Source organism: Malaclemys terrapin, chromosome 2, assembly GCF_027887155.1.
Source record: "Malaclemys terrapin pileata isolate rMalTer1 chromosome 2, rMalTer1.hap1, whole genome shotgun sequence".
NCBI classification, from domain to species: domain Eukaryota; kingdom Metazoa; phylum Chordata; order Testudines; family Emydidae; genus Malaclemys; species Malaclemys terrapin.
The window spans coordinates 212,754,774-212,776,565 of record NC_071506.1 but is presented as its reverse complement, the minus strand read 5'-3'; the positions used below and the strand labels follow the sequence as shown (position 1 = coordinate 212,776,565).

The following is a 21,792-nucleotide window of genomic DNA, read 5'->3' as shown; positions in this document are numbered from 1 at the left end:
GGCTCCTATTACCCCCCACCCTGTCCCGATTTTTCACACTTGCTGGCTGGTCACCCTAGGGAGGGGGCGGTTTGCCATTGTCCTCAATGGGGCCGGAATCCCCCCCAAGTTACAACCCTTGAAGTCCGTAGAGCCAGCGTGTCCCACCGCCTCCCCGGGCCAGCGGGCTGCCGCACCTCTCCTCGCTCGGGGGGCTGCGCCACTTCGGCACCGCCCGCGCGCGCCCTCCCTTGGCCAGCCCGCCCGGGCCCGGCGCCCTGCGCCAGGTCTTGCCCCGCCCCGCTCGGCAGGGGGCTGCGGTGTCCCGGGGCAGGGGGCCGCGCCGGGCTGCAGCCGCACAAAGCCGCGCTCGCTCTGCGCTCACGTGCCCGTCGCCCATTAAGCGCGGCTAGAGGCCGGGCTGAGCCCTGCGCACCCCGGGCTTGCACCGCACCACGCTGCGCCGGAGGCTGCCCAGCCCGGGTCCCGGCGGCTGAGGATGGAGCAACCGCCTCAGCAGCGCCCTGGCGCCCAGATGGTCACCACCACCAGCAGCTCCTTCATCGCCAGCTTCTCCCCGGCCGGCGCCAGCACCCTCGCCTACGACAGGGAGTTCCTGCGAACCGCGCCCGGCGTCCTCATGCTGGCCGAGATCGTGAGTAGCCCGCGCGCTGCCGCGTCCCCTTGGCTTGCGGGGCGGGAGAGCCGCTGGGGCTGACTGCCGCTCCCAGGCGCTCTCAGCCGGGCAGGATTCCCGGGGACTTTTGGACTCTCCCTCGCACGCTTTGTGGCTTCTCTCCAGCAGCCTGGGGATGGGGGCTTTGCACAAGGACCTGCCTTTGCTTTTAATGTTAAAGCCCCTCGCGAGCCCGCTGCTGCTGGGGAGAAACCCAGTTGCCAGAGTAACCAGTTACAGGTGAGCTGATGATTCTGTTAAGTAGCGGGTTACTCCGGGCTGCGTTGTGAGCTCAGGTGCGGAGTGACTCCGGAGTAGCTGAGCTCCAATCCACCCCATGCATTTTAGCTCAGCCTTCCAGCGGAGTCAGAATCTCATCCCCCAAAGAAGTCTCTGCTGGTGAGGAGGGTGGGGAAGACTATCCCTGTAGAAACCTCCCTCCAGCATGCAGACTGTAGGAGGATAGCCCCTTTTACTTCAGAAGGACTTGTCCCAGTGTAGTGATCTGCCTGGGTGGAGCTCATTGCAGGACTGGGGGCTGGGGCCTATGCCTTTACACCACCTGTTCAAAGATGAAAATAACAAATTTGTCAAACAATGTTGTTCCGTTTCTTCATTCAAATATGCTAGCTTTCAGGTTCAGGACAACTGGAGGTTGAAGCATTTTGCAGACCAATGCAAAAAACAAAATAGTTTTTAATACTGAAAAGTTAGATACACTGAGCAAAAAGGGTGTAATGCTAAATGTTTTAAAATGTCATGCATTGAAGACTTGTAAATGCTGAGCCATAGTTGTAATTAACTATTTTAATTCAAATTATATTAGAATCTCTTGTGTGTATCTTATGGAAATGTAACATCAGTATGATGTCAGCATCAGAGGTTGTAAATCAATTTCAATCCAGCTTTAATTAAAGTTGAATAATCACCAAAGAAGAACTTCAATGTTTTAGTCTCTGAACCTGCAAACAAATCCATATGTGCAGACAACTATGCCCCCTTCTTCCCACCCAGCACCATGTGGGTCTATCCACACAGATCAGCTAGTGCATCTAAATGAATAATCTAGAAACAATAACTTTTCTATTCTCTCAAGGTTTGTTAAATTACACATTTTTACAGACAGACCATGGGACTGTTGAGAGCTTGGCCCCCAAAATCTACTCTTTAAGATCATCACAGAGAAGCTCATTTTATGTGGCTTTTAGCCTCCACCTAACTTCCCCCCCCCCAGTTCATTGACTGCAAAAGCTGCAATGCTTCCTGCACTACAATCAAAATTCCTGCAGGCCAGTGGTTTGGGTGCTTCTAGAGTACAATGCTTGTAATATTCTGTTTGAAATCTCATCAGTAACAGAGTATGTGACTTACCGGTAGGTAACAAAATAAAAGTAGTTTTAAATGATAAATGTTAAGTTCTTGTCTTGTAAAGACCCGTAAAACTTGATGACATAAACATCTACACAGAGCAGGGAATGTGTTCTTTTGTCTGTTTTAGTGTTTGTAATGTCAACAACTCTTGCAGGGGAAAAACAGTCTTGGCTGATCAGGACCAGATTTTCAAATATTTTGTTTTATGTGTTTATACACTGCATTAGTAATATTAATAAATTAACTCTCACAACACCCTTATAAGAAACTAAGTAACACATCAGCCCTATTTTACAAATGGATAAGGGATTGAGTCATCATTTCATTGCACTTTGTAAGTCAGTTGCACTTGCGCAGAGTTGTTCTAGTAGGGGGTTTCATGCTTTGTTGCTTCTGTAGATCAAGCTTATTGCACACACTAGGGATTCCTTATATTCCTTCATTTGCCTCCTGGCTCCTGCATGCCATCCTTCCATCCCCCTCAATTTCAGAGACTCTCTGGAACTCTCTTCACCCCCCACTTCATGTCAGGAGCTCTGTATGGGGCCCCCCCCCATTTTCCCAGTCAAGGGTCTCCTGTTCTGCCCCCATGGCAGGAGTTCTGTATGCACCCGAAGTGCCTCTTCTCCCCTCCCCCCGAGGCTCTGTGTGCACTCCCATTCCACCCCCTTCACCCTTTTACTAGGGACCTCCATTTCACACCTTGCCAGGGGCCCTGTGTGTCCTCTATTCTGCTCAATGCCAGTCTCCTACTCTCATCTCGATGCCAGGTGCTGTGTATGCCTCTACTCCCCCCCATTCTGGTTTTCCCTCCCATACCCCCATTTTCCCCTTTACCATGGTCCCCTGTTCTCCCCTATTACAATCCATGCCAAGGGTTCTGCGTATGCTCCTATTCTCCCCCTTCCCCAATACCAGGGTTCCCATTTACCCCCGCCTCCCATGGCTCTGTGTCCCCCATCAATCCCCCACCATTATTTCTCTGTTTTCTGGGAGACAAGTCATTCAGGGTGTCAAGAACTTGCCTCAAACATTCCCTGAACTTTTGGAATTGATTGGATGCGGTGTTCAAAAGTTATCACATTACATCTAAACTGACAGATGTCCAAACAGAAATGCCATCAAGTACAGTATAAGTCTTGCAAGCTCAGCCAAAAATGGTAACAGATGTAGTCTTTTGTCGTTACTTTGCACAGATGTAAATTACTATACCAGGTGCTAGTCAAAATGAGATTGTTGCTTGCTTAAGGCCAAGTAATAAATTAATGGTAGAGAAAGAATTAGAATGTGGGAGTTCCTAGTTGTTGGTCCTGTGTGCTGAATGATTAGACACACTGCCTTTCTGTAAACTAATTTGACTTTTTTTTTTAAGTCAGCCTATGTATTCAATTAATGATTAGGGATCTTAAACATTTTTTAAGCATTTCAATCCACCATGTAAGTTTCTGCTTGACTATTTTGCTTTGACGATGGTTTGTGGAAAGGTTACTTATTTGACCACATTCACTTTCAGGGGCTGAGAATATAACTATTCTAAACTTCCAAAAGTCTGACCCAGCAGTGGAGTAATTACCTTATCCATTATCATCAAAGCAAACCAGCCAAATGGAACTCCAGGCTTATGTGCAGTATGGATCCTTAGTGGACCTCTGGCAGAAACAGCCAGAGAAGAATCATGTTACAAGATACTACCTAGTATGAGGAAGTAGTAGAAAGTAACTTCTGTTACTAACCAAAATACTTTCATGGAGCTGTAATTATTAGATATTGTCAGAACAATCCAGAGTGCTTAGGCACCTGAAATGTAAACAAATTCAAGTTTTAAAATATTGGGAACATTCCAGTATCAACATTAGGGCAATTAAAAAAATCAAGCTATAGTCACTGTAATTGTATTCAAAAGAAATGTCACATTCCTTCCCATTGCCTTTCCACTTCTTATTGCAACAAGGTTCACAAGCCCACTCATGCTTTCTCTGATATGAGAAATCTGAATAGGTTAATTGGAACCTCAGTAAAGTGTGATACAGAACTCATGGAAGGTACTGTATGAAGTACCTCTAGCATAGGTACAATGGCATGACTTCCATTTGAGACTGAGATTATAGTTAAACTTAGTCGCTTGAACAATCCACACATACAGGCTCTTGTGTAGACTTGTGGATGGGAATGTGCTTCTTAGTCTTTGCTAGCCTTACAGAATGGTTTCCATAGGCTTTCTGTCTAAATAGAGTCTAGAGATACCTGTTTTTGTCCTTACATTAAATTTAGCAATTTATGACCTTTGGAAAAGAATTTCAAAATGATTTTAGTGCCACTCTTACCAGCTTTGACTTTCTTAATATGAAACTTTAAAACAATGTTTGGTACGTGCTTAAGTGGTGTTCTGCATCAGGGTCTAAGATTGTGGTCATGTGTGCTGCAATAAGAAATTATGTATCAGCCTGAAAAATAGTACCTAAAGACCACTACAGATGAGTTCTGAGTCGTAGCTAGTACTGCTGGTTCTTAACTCCACCAATTATGTCAGAGCTACTGAAATAGAGGTTCTTTGAGGTTTGTTTGTTTTTGCTTTTCCCCCCTAACTTTATAGAAGACAAACAGTTGAAATAAGGATTATGACATTAAAACCAAAATAGAGCTCAGTGTGAAAAATAAGTACTGTCCCAGATTTTGGTCAAACCCTGCTCTTCTTTCCCCTCCTCCCAAGAAGAAATGCCTCCCAAGGCAGTGTACCTGGGCATGACTATTTTTATACAGGATCCATATATCAAAAATGGCACCAAATCACTGGTTAGCTTCTACTTGTCCTGCTCATCCTACATACCAAACTCACTGAAAGTCCACTTTAAAACTAATCCAGATCCCCTAATCAGGAATTCTAAAAGTTCTGTTTTATTACTATGTTGCTGCATAAATTATTAGTCAACCACATACCTGTAGCAGTGAGAATACAATTAATGACTTCTAGTTCTAAAATTACAGATCTCTTACCTGGGGTGAGGTAAAGGAAGAATTCCACAGGTTCAACTAGCAAAGAGAATGGATACGCACTTGAACATGTATCAAAATTGTACCAGTTAGGAATATATCTTCACTGCAGTGATAGGCCACGCTGTTAGTTAGGTGTTGCCCCTAACCCCCACCTCCCATTCACACACACAAACACACACACACAACCCTCTCCTCTGAGTATAGTGGTGCTTTAAACCGTGGCTTGCTTGCACTGCTGGGGGTATAAGCGAAAGTTCAGATAACCTGGACACAGGCTAAATCCCTCCAGTGATGATAGTTCTCCAGTGCCTTCCCACAATTCTCTTGTTTGTGGACAGAAGAACAGATGGGTTCTCCCACAATTCACTGGGAAAGAATCATAGAGCCGCTTGGCTTATGGAGATCAAAGAACTATGGGATAGCCCCCAGAAGTCTAGCAACACACACAGATGACCACAGACAGTGAAGACAAGAGTAACTTCAGTGTGGCTTTTTCGTGCAGCTACTCAAACCCAAGATAAGCTATACTTCATACTCAAACCCAGCTGCTGATTACCCAGACTCACTCTGCAGTGAAGCCATACCCTGGCCTAGTAGAAGGCAGTGGCAGATATTCCTTTAGTATAACCCCACCAAGGTATCATGTTGCATCTTCAAAGAAGTAAGAATAACAACTTCCAGAGTTGTCCAGAACAGAAATATCCTCTCAAAAGACAAGATGATGGCTTAGAAAGACATGTTTGTCTTCTCAGGAATTTTATGGATCAGTGAAACAATGACTAGAAGTGCCGCCTCAGAGTACTAAATCAGCTTTTCAAGCCAACTCTTATGGAACACTTCGCAGGAGTGGAGAATTTTCTGGTTGCTAAGCATATAGTTATAAAAATATTTACTTTGAATAATGACAGTGATTCCTCCAGGTTGTTGCTGCTGAGAAACATGTTGCTGAACACAGTATTCTTTTTTAAAATTTGTGTTAGTGCATTTAGTCTTTATGCTGGATATTTATTTTAAACAAATACAGCTTAAAGTATTTAGGAGATTGTTGTGGCTGCTGCAAGTGGATAAATGGGTTGGCATTCTTTTTACCAGATTTGAATAGTGTGACCAGGCTGATCACTCACTTTTTCACATATATATCACACCCAAACACTCTGCAGGGTTATGTAGTACTTATGAATCTACATCCTTATTCTGGGTTTTTCATTAACTTGATCATTCTTGCAGTTCTGCAGCTATACAGGATCTTGTTTCTAGATTGCATTTCTGAGCAATACATCATGATTATGGCTCAATTAAGACACTAGGTATTTATTTATTTTTTTTATCCCTGTCCAAATTTAAGATGTCTGACTCTGGAGTATAATTCAGAAAGATTCCCAATGAATAATCTCTCATTCTGATGGTATAGTGAGTCTCAGATTAAGTAGGTATCACGTGTACTTGGTTCTCTTGATAAAACTGGAGGCTCACCACAGTACTAGAACAAAAAGATCCAGAGTTGTGGGAAAGCGTTTTTCTAACACGCATCCCTGAAACATCTCTTCAGTTTAATAGAATTCATCCTGAGAGGCACACTGTCTTACCAAATTCTAGCACTGTTCCGGTGAATTAGCTAGTACTAGGAGGGATGAAATAAATAAAATAGTAAGAGCTGTGGACAGGAATGACTCAGTGAGAGCCTTTACTTGGGCAAGTGTAAAACAGTTTTACTCCATTTTAAAAACATTTTTATTGAGCGCAGCATCTCCTCATTGGCCCTATGCTTTGCACATCACATAGCTGAATTATCAGGGCTTGTTTAAGGCAATGACCCTATTTTCCCCCCTCCCCCCAACTTGGAGTGCCCCTTCAGAGAGGCAGAGACAGCAGCATTAGCCCCCCTCCTTTCTCCCAGGAGTAGCAGGAAATCTACCCTCCAGCTTCTGGAATGGCAGGACTCTCAATACTTCCCTCAGTAACTGAGCGCATCTGCTTAGGTGAAGTCTATGAAACTCAAGCCCATTCTTAAAGTTAAGCAAGTGCTTTGCTGAATAGGGATGGACTTAAGCATATGGTTAAAATTAATCACTTATTACTGAGTGAAACAAATTACCTCTGCAGCAGTCAATAACTTCAGAGATTCTTTTTATACACACTGAATGTGAAAATGCATGGCATGAATTCTAGGCCCAGTCCTGCACTCCTTAATCAGGCAAAACTCCCACTGAAGTCAGGTTTCAGGCCACACTGCATTTTAGACTGTTAGTCTATCACCCCACTAACCACCACTGCTTCAGCAGGTATATACATATAATTTCCATCTTCCTTTGGGATCACATCATTGTTTAAAGCTCTGTTTCCTGAAAGATCTGTAGTTTCCTGGACTAGATCAGTGTATTTCCTTGGAACAAGAGGACTATGTGGGTGAAATACAAGAAAACTAAGTTTGAAAGGTGATGTGTGGAATGTGCCCCGAGCATGAACAGAAACAATAGTGGGATTGACAGGGATGTGTTAGATAACAGAACTTGAAATGAATGGAGACACTTTACAAAAGTTCAGGAATGTGAGAAATTCCCAATACCTCAAAATTTAAGGTAGAATTTGTCTCCAATGCTGTTACTTTGTCATGAGAAGAATGCATTTAAAAACATTCATAAACATAAATTCAGCCATTGGATGGGTAGTGAGTCTAATCCAAATTCCTGTGCCTCTTCAGTGTCAGTTTTGAAATAATTCTTGTTGGCATTTATTCTAGAGATGAACAGTAAAATCTCTGCAGTAATCTTTGAATGCTTTAATTCTAATTAAAGTACAGAGCTGGATTAGGGGTCTTTTGTAGCTCACTCAGAAGCCCAAAAGAAGGCTCTATGGTACAGAGGGAGCGGATGGACTCTTGTTCATTTCTGGAGTGCGGATACCAGTGTGGTGCTCTGTTAGGGAAGAAGTAATTTATAGCTCTGCTAGGCTCCCAGCAGTTCCTGTGGAGTAGATCCAGTCCCCTGCAGCCCTAGTTCAAGGATGGTGCAGTGGCTGAGTGTACAGTATACGTGAGGAGGGTGACATCGGAGGCTGTTGAGGGGTGCTCTGTTGCTGGGTGGTGTGAAGGCTTGTCCAGGGGAGTTGGGCTTTTTTAAAATCCACCACTGAAACTAGACTGCTAGTGAAGAGACTGGATAGCAGTATTGGTAGAATTACAACACAAGGGATGCAGATTCCTTACCCTGCTGTTATGTTAAATAGAGGGCTAAGACAATAGTACAAACTCCTGGACTTCCTTTCTTATTGGTGCATCCTCTTCCATGCCTCTCCTTCTCATCACCGCCTTTCCCCTTGATCACTGTAAACTTTTCCTTTTTTCAATCCACAAATTAAAAAAATAAAGTTGGTTAATAAAAATTCCTTGTGCATCTGTAGGGCCCTCCATTTGAGGGTCTGAGTGTTTTACACACATGAATGAATTAGCCTTACAGCACCTTGTGAAGTAGGGAAGCATCATTACCCTACTTCACATTGGGGGAAACTGAGGCACAGAGAGGTTAAATGGCTTGCTTCAGATCACACGCAACTCTGGCAAAGCTGGGAATGGAACCCATGTCCTATGACTCCTAGCCTAGTGTATTAACCCCGAGACAACTCTTCCACCCCAACAGCAGCTGCCTTCCACTGCTGGTGAACATCCCTTCCTGCCCTGCAATTATGGGAGTTCTTCCTTCACTCCTGAAGTCATAATTCACACACATCACTCACATGCAAAGTGGATAGCAAAAGGTAGAGTTAAAAGCAGCACTTGCAAAAGCTCTCACTACTGGTATAAGGGATTCTTCTTAAAGATTAAAGTTTCAAAACAAACACACAAATTCCTCACATGAATTCTGAGACCTTCAGAACTGAAAAGGTACCAAGCATTATCCTTGTCTGTCCATTGGCATATTTTCCTCTGCTGGTGCGCATGCATTCTCATTCAGCCTGTTGTTCTCTGCTGGGAGTAACACTGCCATAAATTCAGGTATCAGGTTTGTGTATGTGTGTGTGTGTTATACTTTTGGATAAAGCTAAAAGAAAAATAGGGTACAAAGCATTACAATGTGATTCTCCCACACTCATTCCTACTCTAATTTCAATAAAGCAGTAGAAATTGTGCCTCTGAAGGAGCACCAAGCGCTCTTTACTAGGGTCAAACAACAAATAAATTTTATAACCTATCACACATTCTAAGGAACAGCACTGCTCAGTAAGGGTAGGAGCCAATTCCTGTTGGAGTCACTGGCCCTGATTCTTCTATCATGTAACGGAGTGACACAGATGTAAGTGATGCAATTTCAGGGGAGCAACTCCTGGTTTACACAGAGTGATAGGAGAATGAGGTCACTGCTTTCAGCAGGAGTTGGATCAGGTCCTAAGAGGGATTGGTATTAGACTTAAACTATGAAAGTGAAAGGGACTAAGAGAACCAGTTAACTTGGAATTATTAAAACTAACAAAATGTCATCATGGGGACTAGATTAACAATCTGTTTACACATCCCAGTCAAATACACTCTCTCTATTGAAAAATCCTATAGAACTATTGGGAGTGAAATGTGTTTGTGTTTTAGCTGATGACTTGACATGCTCAACTTAAAAGGACCCTTATCAAGGACCTCTGCGTCATACTAAATGCCTGAATACAAGACTTACCTTTTTAGTCAACATCCCTTTCCATGACTGCTTTGTCCAGGCCAGGATTTAAGGAGACTTCTGGTGAGGCTCTGCAGCACAGACTGTGTTTATGTGTTTAGTCAGAGAGTTAGACTGCCAGAGAATACAGAGGTGTGCAGTGTATGTGTGCATGTGTTATACAGAAATTTCAGTAACGAATCCCCTTTATATTTATTTTCTTCTCTACTGTGAGTGACATTCCCAAGACTGCAGTGCTGCAAACAGTAAACTGCAAGCTCTGAGCTGTGTGTGTCACGCTGCAGAATAGCTGTGACTTAAGTCTGGGAAAGAGTAGAGGAGATCTGACTGGACAAAATGTTGCATCCAGGAATCAAGGAGTTGGTAAAACTCCATGATACTGTTTGATCGGTCTTTGGACTTCTGAGTTACTTTCTCAGACTGAGGACCATGGTAGCACAAACTCTAGCAAGGGTCAGGTGAGGTGAGGGTGAATCCACGCTTGAATGCCCATGACCACGGCTGTAGAAATAGAATGTAAAAACAAATGCACTATTGTCCTCTGAATGCTCGGAATCCAACTGTTAAAAGATGACAGTATTTTTTGTTTCAAATATTTTACTGAATACAATATATCTAGATCTGTTGTTAGTCTAATGTTTTAAAGATCATGTAAACATAATGCATCTTACTACAAGTAACTTAATTGCTTGCATCAAGATCATATACATATATTATACATGCAACTATGTTTAAAGACATTATTAAAGTTGGAAAGTCAAGGATTCAAAAGTTAGAAGGTGCCAGAATTAATGTTTCTTGTACAACCTTTGCTCAGCCCCCTTGTACATATATATTATCATGCAATTTTTACAATTGCATCATAATATAAAATTTTGCAATTTTCACAAGGTCCCCTCCAGTCCTACACTTCTATGATTCTATGTCTTATGCATTTGGCAGATAAGAGAGGCTCATTTTGTAAAATCTGCCACTAGCTGGGAGTGGTCAGCCAGGAACTGTGTTTTTGTTACAATGGCACCTTATTTATCTCCAAACTCCTAAAATAATCAAGCTGCAGGGGATTTATACTATTAAAGAACTCCAGTAGAAAAAGGCAAAAAAGTTCTTAGCCATCTTAATCACCAGCAGGTTCTTTGATGGAATTCCAAACATTTTTGTATCTGGGTGTATAATGCATTCATTAGGTGCAAGTGTAGAAGAGTGGTTATCTACCATTGCTGAAGCAAGAGACTGGTGATTTTAAAAATGTTGGGTTTTGAATTACAAATGTTGTCAATCCTTTTGTGTCAGTGAATAAACTGATCACCAATTGACCTTCAAAAAAAAAAATCTCCTCTTCCCTATGGGATTGTATTGAAGTATATTACAGTACAAGTAAGCGCATAATAGGTGTTCTACATCGTCCTCTAATGCAAGGGGAATTGGCCATTGTCAGGGACAGGATACCAGGCTAGACAGAGTATTTTTTTTATTATTATTATTATTTTGTTCTGGTATATGCTGTGGCTGTTTCTATATTCCTGTAAAGTTTCCAAGTGGGAAATACTCCTTCTAAAAATAAATGTTGTAGTAACACAAACCACACCAATTCCAGTAAAACTGACCTTTGTTTAGGGTTGATTCTTGCATTGACACAGTTTGACTCGAGAGGGTGATGGGTGGGAGGAGATTAAAGTTATCCCTTGATTAAATGATCCAGTTTAATTTATACATGAGGAGATAATAGAGAATGGAAAGTCCCTTTAAGTCCTGCTGACCAATGCTTGGGGAGTTAATGTACAATGTGAATGTATACATCTGAAACAGTAAATTTGTAAAACAGATACATCTTTGTATTAGATTTTATTTTATGGCAAAAAGTTAACCTTTTCAAAGACTGTGCAAAACTAGTATTAGGTATGCTACATGAACACACAAGAATCTATAGTTCATGAGACGGGAATAATAAAACAACTTTTTAAGTCAAGTTGGTAATTCATCTATGTTAATACAAGACAGAGGGTATCAGATACATTTTTAAAAATGAACCACTCCTGAAAATCTCTCTCTCCTTATTTGGTATGTTACAGCTGGGCAGCAATCTGTCTTAAGCATATGCTTAACTTTATGATTCTGAGAAATCCCAGTGAATTCATTTAGACTACTCAGGTGAACAAGGGTAAATACATGCATAAGTGTTTCCAGGATTCAGGGCCTTACTCTTAATAAGATATTATGCTCATGTCGTGTTATTCTTCAGAAGGTAAAGTAGTTTTACCAAGAGGAAATTTCATTTCATATTTAAAAGATTTTTCCACTTTTTTTAAAATTTTTGTTTCAAAGGCAAGAATCATTGAGTCTCTACACACTAGAGTAATCTATCCAGACTTTATTTAGAATGTTCTATATAATGTTTTAATAAGCTCTTTACCAAATTCTGGAAAGAAATCTCTAATCATAAAACATGACCAGACACATTGTACAAAAGACAGGTCTTCTGTACAATGTGTCTGGTCAAGCAGACACATTGGTCTGCCTTTTCATGCAGTAAGAGACTTTTTTGGCAAATATTTGCCTTGGATAAGCAGGGCAAGATAATCTGTTAAAGGTGAAGGGCGTTCTTAGAAAGTCTCCCTTCAGGCTGAGTTAAAATTCAGTAGACCACACAAGCAATAAATGAAACAGAATTCTTTAAGCTTGGTTACATTTATTTTTCACGTTCTTATCAATCTAGATAATGGAATGTCAGCCTCAGAGTTGATCTGTCTAGATAAATAACTTTCATTTTAAAGGTTAAAAACCTGCATTTTCTATTGGTTTTAGGGGGGGTGTTGTCAACTTTAATTTAGATCTCCAAAATAAATGTTTTACAAATTATGTAAATGGAAAATAAGTATGAGAGAGAATTCTCCTTTAACATGCTGCTTTTCTTTTTTATCATAACACTATACAAATGGTGCATGCAAACAAGATTACCAAATAACTGAAGGTACAGAGAGCGTCCAAATCAGTTATTGAAAACAAATCCAATCTAAGATAAGTTGTATGTCTAGTGCATTCATTACAAAGATGTGATTATAACAGATCAGCTCTTGATTCCCAGGAAATCCATAACAAATCTCCCATTGACTTCAGTGGGGCCAGGATTTTCCCATAGTCTCCACGTACAAAATAAAACAAATGCATTTTGAGAGATAAGGACATCAAGGAGTAGTTGGAGAGGAATTTGGGTTTAGTGATCAATATTGTATTATTTGGTTTTTATGAATCAACAGTTTCTTCCCAATAGATATTTCTGGTTGTTTCTGATGTGTTTGCCCCTAAGTATTTGGTAGAAGATATCAGAATGATGAGGAAAGACTGTTTTCAATGGTTGGAATGAACATTGCATGTTTTTTGGTGTGACTTGGCTGCACACAAATAATGTCCTAGTTCAAAATCCTAGGCTGAGTTTTCAAGATTTGGGGTTAGAAAAATACAGCTTGTAAACAGCATACTTGATATGGGAATGATTGATAGGCTGAGGGTCGAATCCTACAAATGCCATTTTTATATTCAGAGCTAAACTTACTACTGGGGGAATTCTGTGCCAAAAATTTTTGCACACGATATTTTAAAAGTCTGCATATTTTATTTGTCAAAGTAACACAATATAATCACACCAGTTTCAATTATTTTGGTAATTTATTTCAAAATACCTGTCAGCAAGTATGTCTATAATAATACAGACAAAAAAAATTCAGGAAATTTTTTTTGGACAAATAGATTCCTTACTATGCAAATCAATACAGAACTTTGAGTAATTCATTTAAACTACAATACAGAAACTTATTTCCTGCACTCCTCAGAAGCAGTGCAAACACTTGGAGGAGTCAGGGTAACAGAGGAGCTGAGGGGGAGGAAAGAAGCCTGGGAGTGAACCTGGAGAGTTGCTGGGTGTGGGTGGGAAAAGTATGGAACAGGGTTTTCGTGTGTGTGTGTGTGTGTGTGTGTGTTGGGGGGGGGGATTGTTGGGGAGCTGGGGAGCCTCCCCTGTGCAGACCCTGACTGACCCCTAGTCTGTCCCATTCAGTCAGGCATGTGTGGCCCCACAGCCCTCCTCCCATTCAACCATTGGTACAGTGCTGTCAGCCCACTAACTCATGAGCCTGCCCCCGCCCCCACTAGCCCTTCTGAACCTCAGTTTGTGACCTACTCTGTCTGTGTCTCCTGTCCTCCCCCCATATCCTGTGCCTCCTAACCTGGTTCTGTGGGCAGGGTGCTCTGATGAACACATCTGGCTGCTGGCTATTACTGCCAGTCAGCCGCTCACACGGTGCTGCTGTCCTGGTGCCACAGCAGCCTCTGGTGGGCAAAAGGGGGAACTGCAGCACTTCTCACGCAGAATGTATTTTCTGTACAGGAAAAAAAAATTCTGCGCCAGACATGAATTATGCATGTGCTCAGTGGTGCAGAAGTCCCTGAGGAGTATAAACTGCACTTTAGGAAATGTTACTAAAGTGAATTAACTTCAGATAACATTTTATTATTTGGTGGTATTAATAGATTACATGAAGCAAACACAAGCTACCTGTAATAACATTCCTTAATTGAAAATGTACAAGACTACTGTTTAGACATCTATTGGACTTGAACGTCTCTTATCCATTGAATGGAACCACCAGAACTCAAGAGTGAGTCCTGAATCAGACTTAAGTAATTGAAATAAGCAAATGGGGGGGGAAAAAAACAAAAACTTGTAACACCAATTGTATCTGTAACTGTGTAACTTTTATTTCAAGAAAGAAAAAAAAAAAAGAAGCCATCTTTGGATCAAATCCTGAGATATGCTGAGAACCTACAAGTTCTTTTGGCTACAGCTCCCACTGAAGTCATGTGCAACACTTAAGGATGTTGCTTTTTATTGGACTTGAACATCCTGGAATTTTGACATGGGATTTGCTGTGTTGAACTGTGGGTTTGTGAGAAACATTCAGCATTGTTACCGCATGATTTAAGGCTGCTTTTTTGGCAACCCCAAATGTTCAAAAATCATGAGTCAGGCCTCAAGAAATAATCCTATTTACTTCAAGAGAATGAGATTTAAAAAAAAAATAATAATACACATTGATTTCTTATTTGCCTTGTAGTTTTTGAGCCTTTAGGGTTCACACTTTCAAGCTTTTCTCTGCAGCCATGAAGGCTAGAAATGTGTTGGTGGGTTTTTTTTTTTTTTTAATTGAAAGCTGAGTTTCATTAAATCACGTGACTCCAGGAGCTAGGGCCTAAAGAAAATAATCAAATACTCATAATTTTATTATGAATCTTTCAGCGTTGGCATCACTGCCATTGACTGCACTTTTCAGCTCCTCCTGTCTGGCCTGAGAAAAGGATTGAGCATAGAATCCTAGGACTGGAAGGAACCTGGAGAGGGGGTTGGATGGGTTGGGGGTCCTGAGGGGGGCAGTCAGGGCAGTCAGTATCCCCATTTAATGCTTTGGACTAGGCGTTGTACTTGACTTCTTGGAGCTCTGTATGTACTGTTTATTGAAATTGTGCTTGGAGATGGATGAAATCCACTGCGTATACCTCCTCACGAGAGCTGGGGACATCACAAGTTGATTAATAACAACTGGATTTCAAGTAAACCGAGCATGCCACTGACAAGGTCAACACTGTGTATGATGGAGGAACTGGAGGAAGAGGGTCAGATTTCAGGAGGGACTTAGTTTGGTGTGTCACCAAAAGGCTCAAGGTGGGCCAAGCTACCACCAGAGAAATGTAACAATGGCTTCTATACATGCTCAGTAAAGATATCTTTCCTACAAATGCCTGATGCCTGCCACATGACTTATTTCTAATAAAACATGGTGACAGTGATTTGTCTGTAAGAAGCTGTGGAGCACAGCAGGTAGCAGCGTGAATCAGCATACATCACCACCCCCAGGTGCCCTTGATTATTGCAGACAAGAACCTAGCCCAGGTGTGGACCTGAAATAAGCAGGTGTTTGAGCTATACACAGATCTAGCCAACCACGATGAGGAGTAAAGGAAGAAATTAATCTTGCGTTATCTCGTGTGGGAGCATGGTAGAGAACTTATAAGCCAGACTGAAGCTCACCACTGCCTCAGCAGTACCAACAGTACCTCAGCAGTTCAAAGCTGTAGAGACCATTGTTCTCCCAAGTGCAATGAAATTGTGGGGTTGCATAAGTTCTTCACAAAGGACAAATATAAGGGGGAAGGAATATATCCCTATGTGACAGCATTATGGATATCGGTGACTATGTGCAATGCTGGAGATTTGGCAGACTCCCTCTCTTGGGCTGAATGGGTTGTGGCACAAGGGACCACTGCCTGCCTGAGCTGTTGCTCCAAGAGGGGATCTCATCTCAAATAGATCTCTGGACATGGCCTGTGCAGCAGAGGCCTCAGCACAGGATAGAAAACCGTCGGAGTTCAAGCACCCACAGTGGTGCATGCTATGAGATGGAAGAAAGGAAGAGCAGACCAGGGCAGTCAGGGGTCTGTACCCATAGTGAGTTGCATTTACTGTGGTAGATAGCCTAAGTGGGCGAAACAAAAGTGCCCTGTGCTCAGACAGCATCAGTGTGGGGAAATGGAACAATTTTTTAGCTGCATGTGCAAAAACAGAGTCGGGCAGTGGAGGGATTGCAGTAGGGGTCATACAGAAAATAGAAAACTGCAGAATGGAAATGATGACCTGTCAGAGGAAGCAAGTGACACAGTACAACTGCTTAGCCAAAGAATTACCAGCTCTGGAAGAGGGCACTCCAGAGTGGATCCAACCTTTGGAAAGACACAGGAAAAGATGAACTAATGGAGTTGTAAGTAGTGCACTGGCTCCCAGATCACATGAGGTGAACACTCAGTAGGGACAAGTTTTATGACAAAACTGCGAGCATCTACAAACCAACAGATAGAGTGGGGAAGCGCAGGAAATCACTGCATGTGAATCATTGAAATGCTAGAAGTACCAGAGAGCATAGACGCTGAGACTAATTCTGTGGACAATCCTTTAGAGTAGGAGGAGAATCGAGAGAACCAGGTTGTCCGATATGGGAAAGGGTGAAAGAGGCAGAAGTAGTGTGGTCCAGGTCTGGTCACCTTTGAAGAAACTAAATTATCTTGGGAAGTATAGGCCTAATTGAGTCTAAGTACAGTAACCTGTGGCCTACAAGTGTTTTGTGGAAATAGAATTTCATTAGCTATTGTGTTAGTTTATAAAATGGGGGGGGGGGTGAACGTAGTATGAGTAAATCAGAAAAGGAGGCTCACGTTGCTTAAGATCACACAGGAGTTTGGTGGGACACCAGGGACTAAGGAGTACAAGCTGGGGCAAGCTGATACTAAACAAACACTGGCCACTCAGCTGGTTACACAGGCCTCTATACATGCTTAATAAAGATCTTCTTCCTACAAATACCTGCTTGTTGGGTCACTTACTGCTAATGAAACAACTACCAACCTGTGCTAGAAATATAGTCACATTAGCTAGTACTGCTTAGTGTTTTTGGGGTTACATACGTTAGGATCACCCTGCACAAGAATAACAAACTAATTTCCAAGGTATGCCATTACTCCTAGTAGGTCATCTCCAGGAACAATGTTTTTGAGAACGACACTGTGACATACGACTGTAATCAGTGGTGTAGACAGGTTCTAACATCAGGGGGAGCGAACACATTAAAAAAAGGCGCCACCCGACATCAAATTACCAATTACATACTTTTAAACTGGTTATACATATTTATTTTGTACTTAAAATAAAAACACAAGAATGATCCGGCCACAGAAGGGTTTGCACAGCAGACATTTTGCAGGAGAACTTTAGATTATACTTAGATATACTTTAGATTCTAGAAAGTAAATGACAGATTACAGTAGTTTATAATTGTCACAGGTTTTAAAAAAAATACTGGCCATTTTTTTCCAGTTACTAATTTCATTTTAAAAATCAATCAATGAAATGCACTTTATTTATAATAGACCGTAATACTAAAGTCACCAAAAAGGCATGACAAATACAAGTTTTATGAGAATTGGTGAGCAAAGATCTCATAGTTTTTTTGGGGGTTGGACAAAGCAGTAATTTCCCTTAAAGTACCTTTATTCATGGGTGGTTTTTTTTTTTTTTTTTTTTTTTTTTTTTTTAACAAAACAATCTGACACAGGTTGGCAGTCTAACATTTTTGAAACACTGAATACTGAAAGTTAGGATTTTTAACCAATTTAAGCTGTACACACACACACACACACTGCTTAATCTGTGCAAGGGTTTGCCAAGGCTGAGTCCCAGCACCTGTAGGCTTGGCAATTTATAGCCCTGGTACCTTTGGGCTTGCTGCGTCAGTTTTGAAAGTTTAAAAAACAAACAAACAAACAATTGCTTGAGCCCTGGCATCTTTCATTACGAATTAAGCACTGATCTAGCGACATTTATTTATTCTTTTTAGAGCCTCACCTCGTAGAGGCCTGTGAGAATCTCTGCTTTCATTAACAACAACAAATACAAGATACTAGCCCTCATGGGAGAGGGGCAAAGCTGGAAAACAGGAACCCTAAAAGCTCAAAAACCAGAAGGCAAATAAAAAGAACCCCAATTGTATTTGGCTTAAAATCATGAGATTTTAAAATATATGTCGGGATATTTGGGGGCTTGCCTCATGGTTTTTTGAGTACGTGGCATTAGCACTAGTAAGGGAATCACCTGCTTTTCAAGGCCATCCAGGATATATCCCTATGAAAAATCAAGGACAAAGGTTATTGTTGGGAGACCTGGCACTATAAGACGTTGTGTGGTAAGTCACAGGCACTGCTTGGAAACCAGGAAAGGTGAAATCCTGCCCCTTCCCCTATTGAAGTCAAGGGCAAACCCTGCATTGATCAGCACAGAGACAGGGTCCCCCCAAGCGCTGGAGCTGGTCAAACCCTTGATGGGCAGCAGCATCCTAACGCATCACCTCGGTGCAGGACTTTGGGCCCCAAAGAGTGCCCCTTAATACAGGCCAGGTGGCCTGGGGACGGAGTCAGCCCAGCTCCCCTCTCCGCTGACCCTACCTGCGACCCCACCAGCCCCGCGCAGATCAGAACCGAGTACCGTGGGAGCTGTTTCCAGCAGGAACAGGCCGGGGGAACGTGCTCGGGCGGCAGCAGGAAGGAGGCTGCGGCACGGGGTGGGGAGTGCGGCATGTGCAGGGACCCGAGCTGCCCCGGTCCCGGCTGAGTGTCCGAAGCCCCTCCAGGCAGAGGCTGCAGGGTGAGTGGGGGAGCAGGTGGCGCAGAGGCTGCAGGGCGAGGAGGAGCATGGCAGGCAGGCAGGGGGTGACCGTGCAGACGCTGCAGGGTGAGACCCTCAACAACCTGCAGCGGTAGCGAGCTGCCTCCATGAGCCTGCTGCTCCTCAGCCCCCCTCCTCCCCCGCCACGCTGGGGGGCTGCGCTGCCACCCCTTCCCCTCCCTGCAGAGCCCACCCCGCCGGGGCTCGGCTTAGCGAGCCGGGCAGCTGCAGGCGGGCAGGAGCCGCCGCTCCTCGCCAGGGAGCCAGGCAACCAGCCGATGCTGCCTGCAGCCCCAGAGCGAGTGAGCGAGCCGGGCTGGGGATGCAGGAGGGTGGTGCGGAGCGGAGAGCCAGCCGACGGCCGCATGCGAAACCCGGCTCCGGACTAGTGCTGGCTGTGCAGAAAGGTGCCGCTTTTGGAAAATGTCCTCAGGGGGAGCGGCTGCGCCCCCTGCTCCCCCTAGCTATGTTACTGACTAATGTGTCATTCCCATAAATGCCTCTTTTTCTAAAGACATTAATTAATTCAGAGTGCAACAGTTCAAGTATCTGTAGATATATAGGAGGGAAAAAGAGTATGGGTAAATGGCTGCATTTCAATTTATTTTTTCTAATCCTGGTTTTCCAGTGCAATTTGTCTAATCCGTGTTTGCTTGGGGAAAAAACAAAAACCCAAACGTTGTGCTAGCAGGTGTTGATTCTGCTAGGAAAAGGTAAAATGGACACTAACTCATTGAGGTGGGTGTCTCATGTCCTCACCCAGATGTAGAGAGAGAGGACCTGTAGCAGCAAAAGCCAAAAAGGAAGGTCTGAGCTGAACTTTGTGTTTGTAATTTCTGGGTTAATAAAACCAAACCCCGAAAGTGGGTGAATGTTAGGAGAGCAGGTTAGGAATGTTAACTCTTTGCATCTTCACTTAGCTGTGTTTCAATGCCCGAGAAGGCATATCTAGACCACCGTTGAAAACTGACTTTTAGGGTACGTCTACGCAGCAATTAAACACTCATAGTTGGCCCGGGTCAGCTGACTCAGGCTGCCTGGCTGTAAAATTGCTGTGTAGATGTTCAGGCTTGGGCTGGTGCCTGAGCACCGGGACCCCAGGAGGTGGGAAGGTCCCAGAGCCCTGACTCCAGCCTGAGCCCAAACATCTACACTGCAAGTTTCTAGCCATGCATCCTGAGCCCCCACAATCCTGAGTCAATTGCCCAGGCCAGTCATAGCCATGCCACAGGTCTCTTATTCCAGGGTAGATATTTATTTGATTTGCATTCTCTTGACTGAAGTTTCTTCTTTGCGATAGAAGGTTATTTTTATAAGCTAAGTGTTTAGTTCTTCATCGACACAAGGCTCACGGAAGCTGTTGCAGAGCATCTCACACGCACATTACTGATTTATGACTTTGCTCGTGGGATCTTCAGTGTCAAGTATCCCATTGAGCTTTTCTTTGTTCTTCTATGCTAGATTGACGACTCTTGTATTTATCACAGAACAGGCTGGTTGGGCGGGTTCTTTGAGCTTCCCATTTTGCTTTTTTTCTTTGCAACTATTTTGGTATAAAAATCAAATTATGGGGCACTGAATCAAGAAGGTCCTTAAAAGCATTACTGAGCTGCTATGCCTGGAGTTTATTTATATGCCTGTCAAGTCTGTCTAACTAGTTTTAACTCCTCTGCATTAATATTTTGCACTTACATAGAACCTTTTATCCCAGAGGATCCCAAAATCCTTTGTAAACATAAATTATGGAACTGTGGTAGTAGTTCTTAATAGCTTTCCACTAAAAGCTCAATTCCAGTCTTATCCTACCTGTCTTTTCTCAAAGTACACCCTTTTCTCTCAAAAATCCACATTTATGGTCTTTCCGAAGCTCATATTTTAATCAAAATTTAAGGTGAATGAGGGGAGAAAAGGTTTGAGATATGAGACTTTGAAAAATGAGATGTAATTCACTTTTTGAAAATTATTCAATAGTTCCTAGAAGCTCCAAGTGCTAGACACTCTATAAACACATAGGGAGAGACGGTCTCTGCCCCATCTAAATAAGGCTTCTAACACTGGTTAATCCATATATAAAAAACTTTTGTCTCGATTATTTTACATTTATTTTAGTCCTATGATCTTATCCAGACTACTTCAGATAAAATTGGATACTTATTTTAGGAGTTACTTACTAGTACTATAGTTGGGGTTTTGTTTTGTTATGCTGTCAAATAAAATAAAAATACTATTAACCCAATTTTACAGTTGGGGAAACTGCGGCAAGGACAGATTAGGTAATTTGCTTAAGGTCATGCAGGAAGTTTGTGGCAGAGTTTGGTATCGAACCCATGTTTTGTGAGGCTAATCCTGTGCTTCATTCCCTTTTGAGAATGAAGGCCAATTTAGAGCTGGTCAAAAACCAAAACTTGATTGGTTTTTCAATCTCTAAAAAGTTTTTACAGAAACTTTCATTGAATTACTGTGACTTTTTTCAAAGATTGAATTTTAATTTTTTTTTTAAATTTCATCAGAATTTTGAAAAATTGGGGGAGAGAGATTCATTAGTCTATCTAAAGAAATAAGAGAGCGAGAGATTCATTAGCCTCTCCCCAAATATAAATATAATTACCAGCTCCAGTCCATTTGTGTCTTGTTAGCTGTTCTAATCAGGTTTGCCCTTGGTACAAATCTACTATCTAATTAGTCTTAATCTATCAGAAAGACATGGTGGCAAAAAGGCCTGATTAGAAGATAAAGCTAGACAAATTCAGACAAGAAATGCATCTCAGGTTTTTTAAAATTAGGGTAGTTAACCACTGGAACAATTTATCTGAGGATGTGTAGGTTCTCGACCACTTGCACTCTTTAAT

The 21,792-nt window shown here is 42.4% G+C and overlaps 1 protein-coding gene across 1 annotated transcript in view; it reads left to right on the top strand.

The window, feature by feature from the left end:
* The first annotated feature begins 257 nt into the window (after positions 1-257).
* Positions 258-21,792, top strand: part of CMTM8 (CKLF like MARVEL transmembrane domain containing 8) — a 58,026-nt gene continuing 36,491 nt past the window's right edge. Inside the window, exon 1 of the mRNA XM_054019846.1 lies at positions 258-634. Coding sequence (XP_053875821.1) covers positions 479-634 — 156 coding nt within the window. The 5' untranslated portion in view covers positions 258-478. The remainder of the gene's footprint in view (positions 635-21,792) is intronic.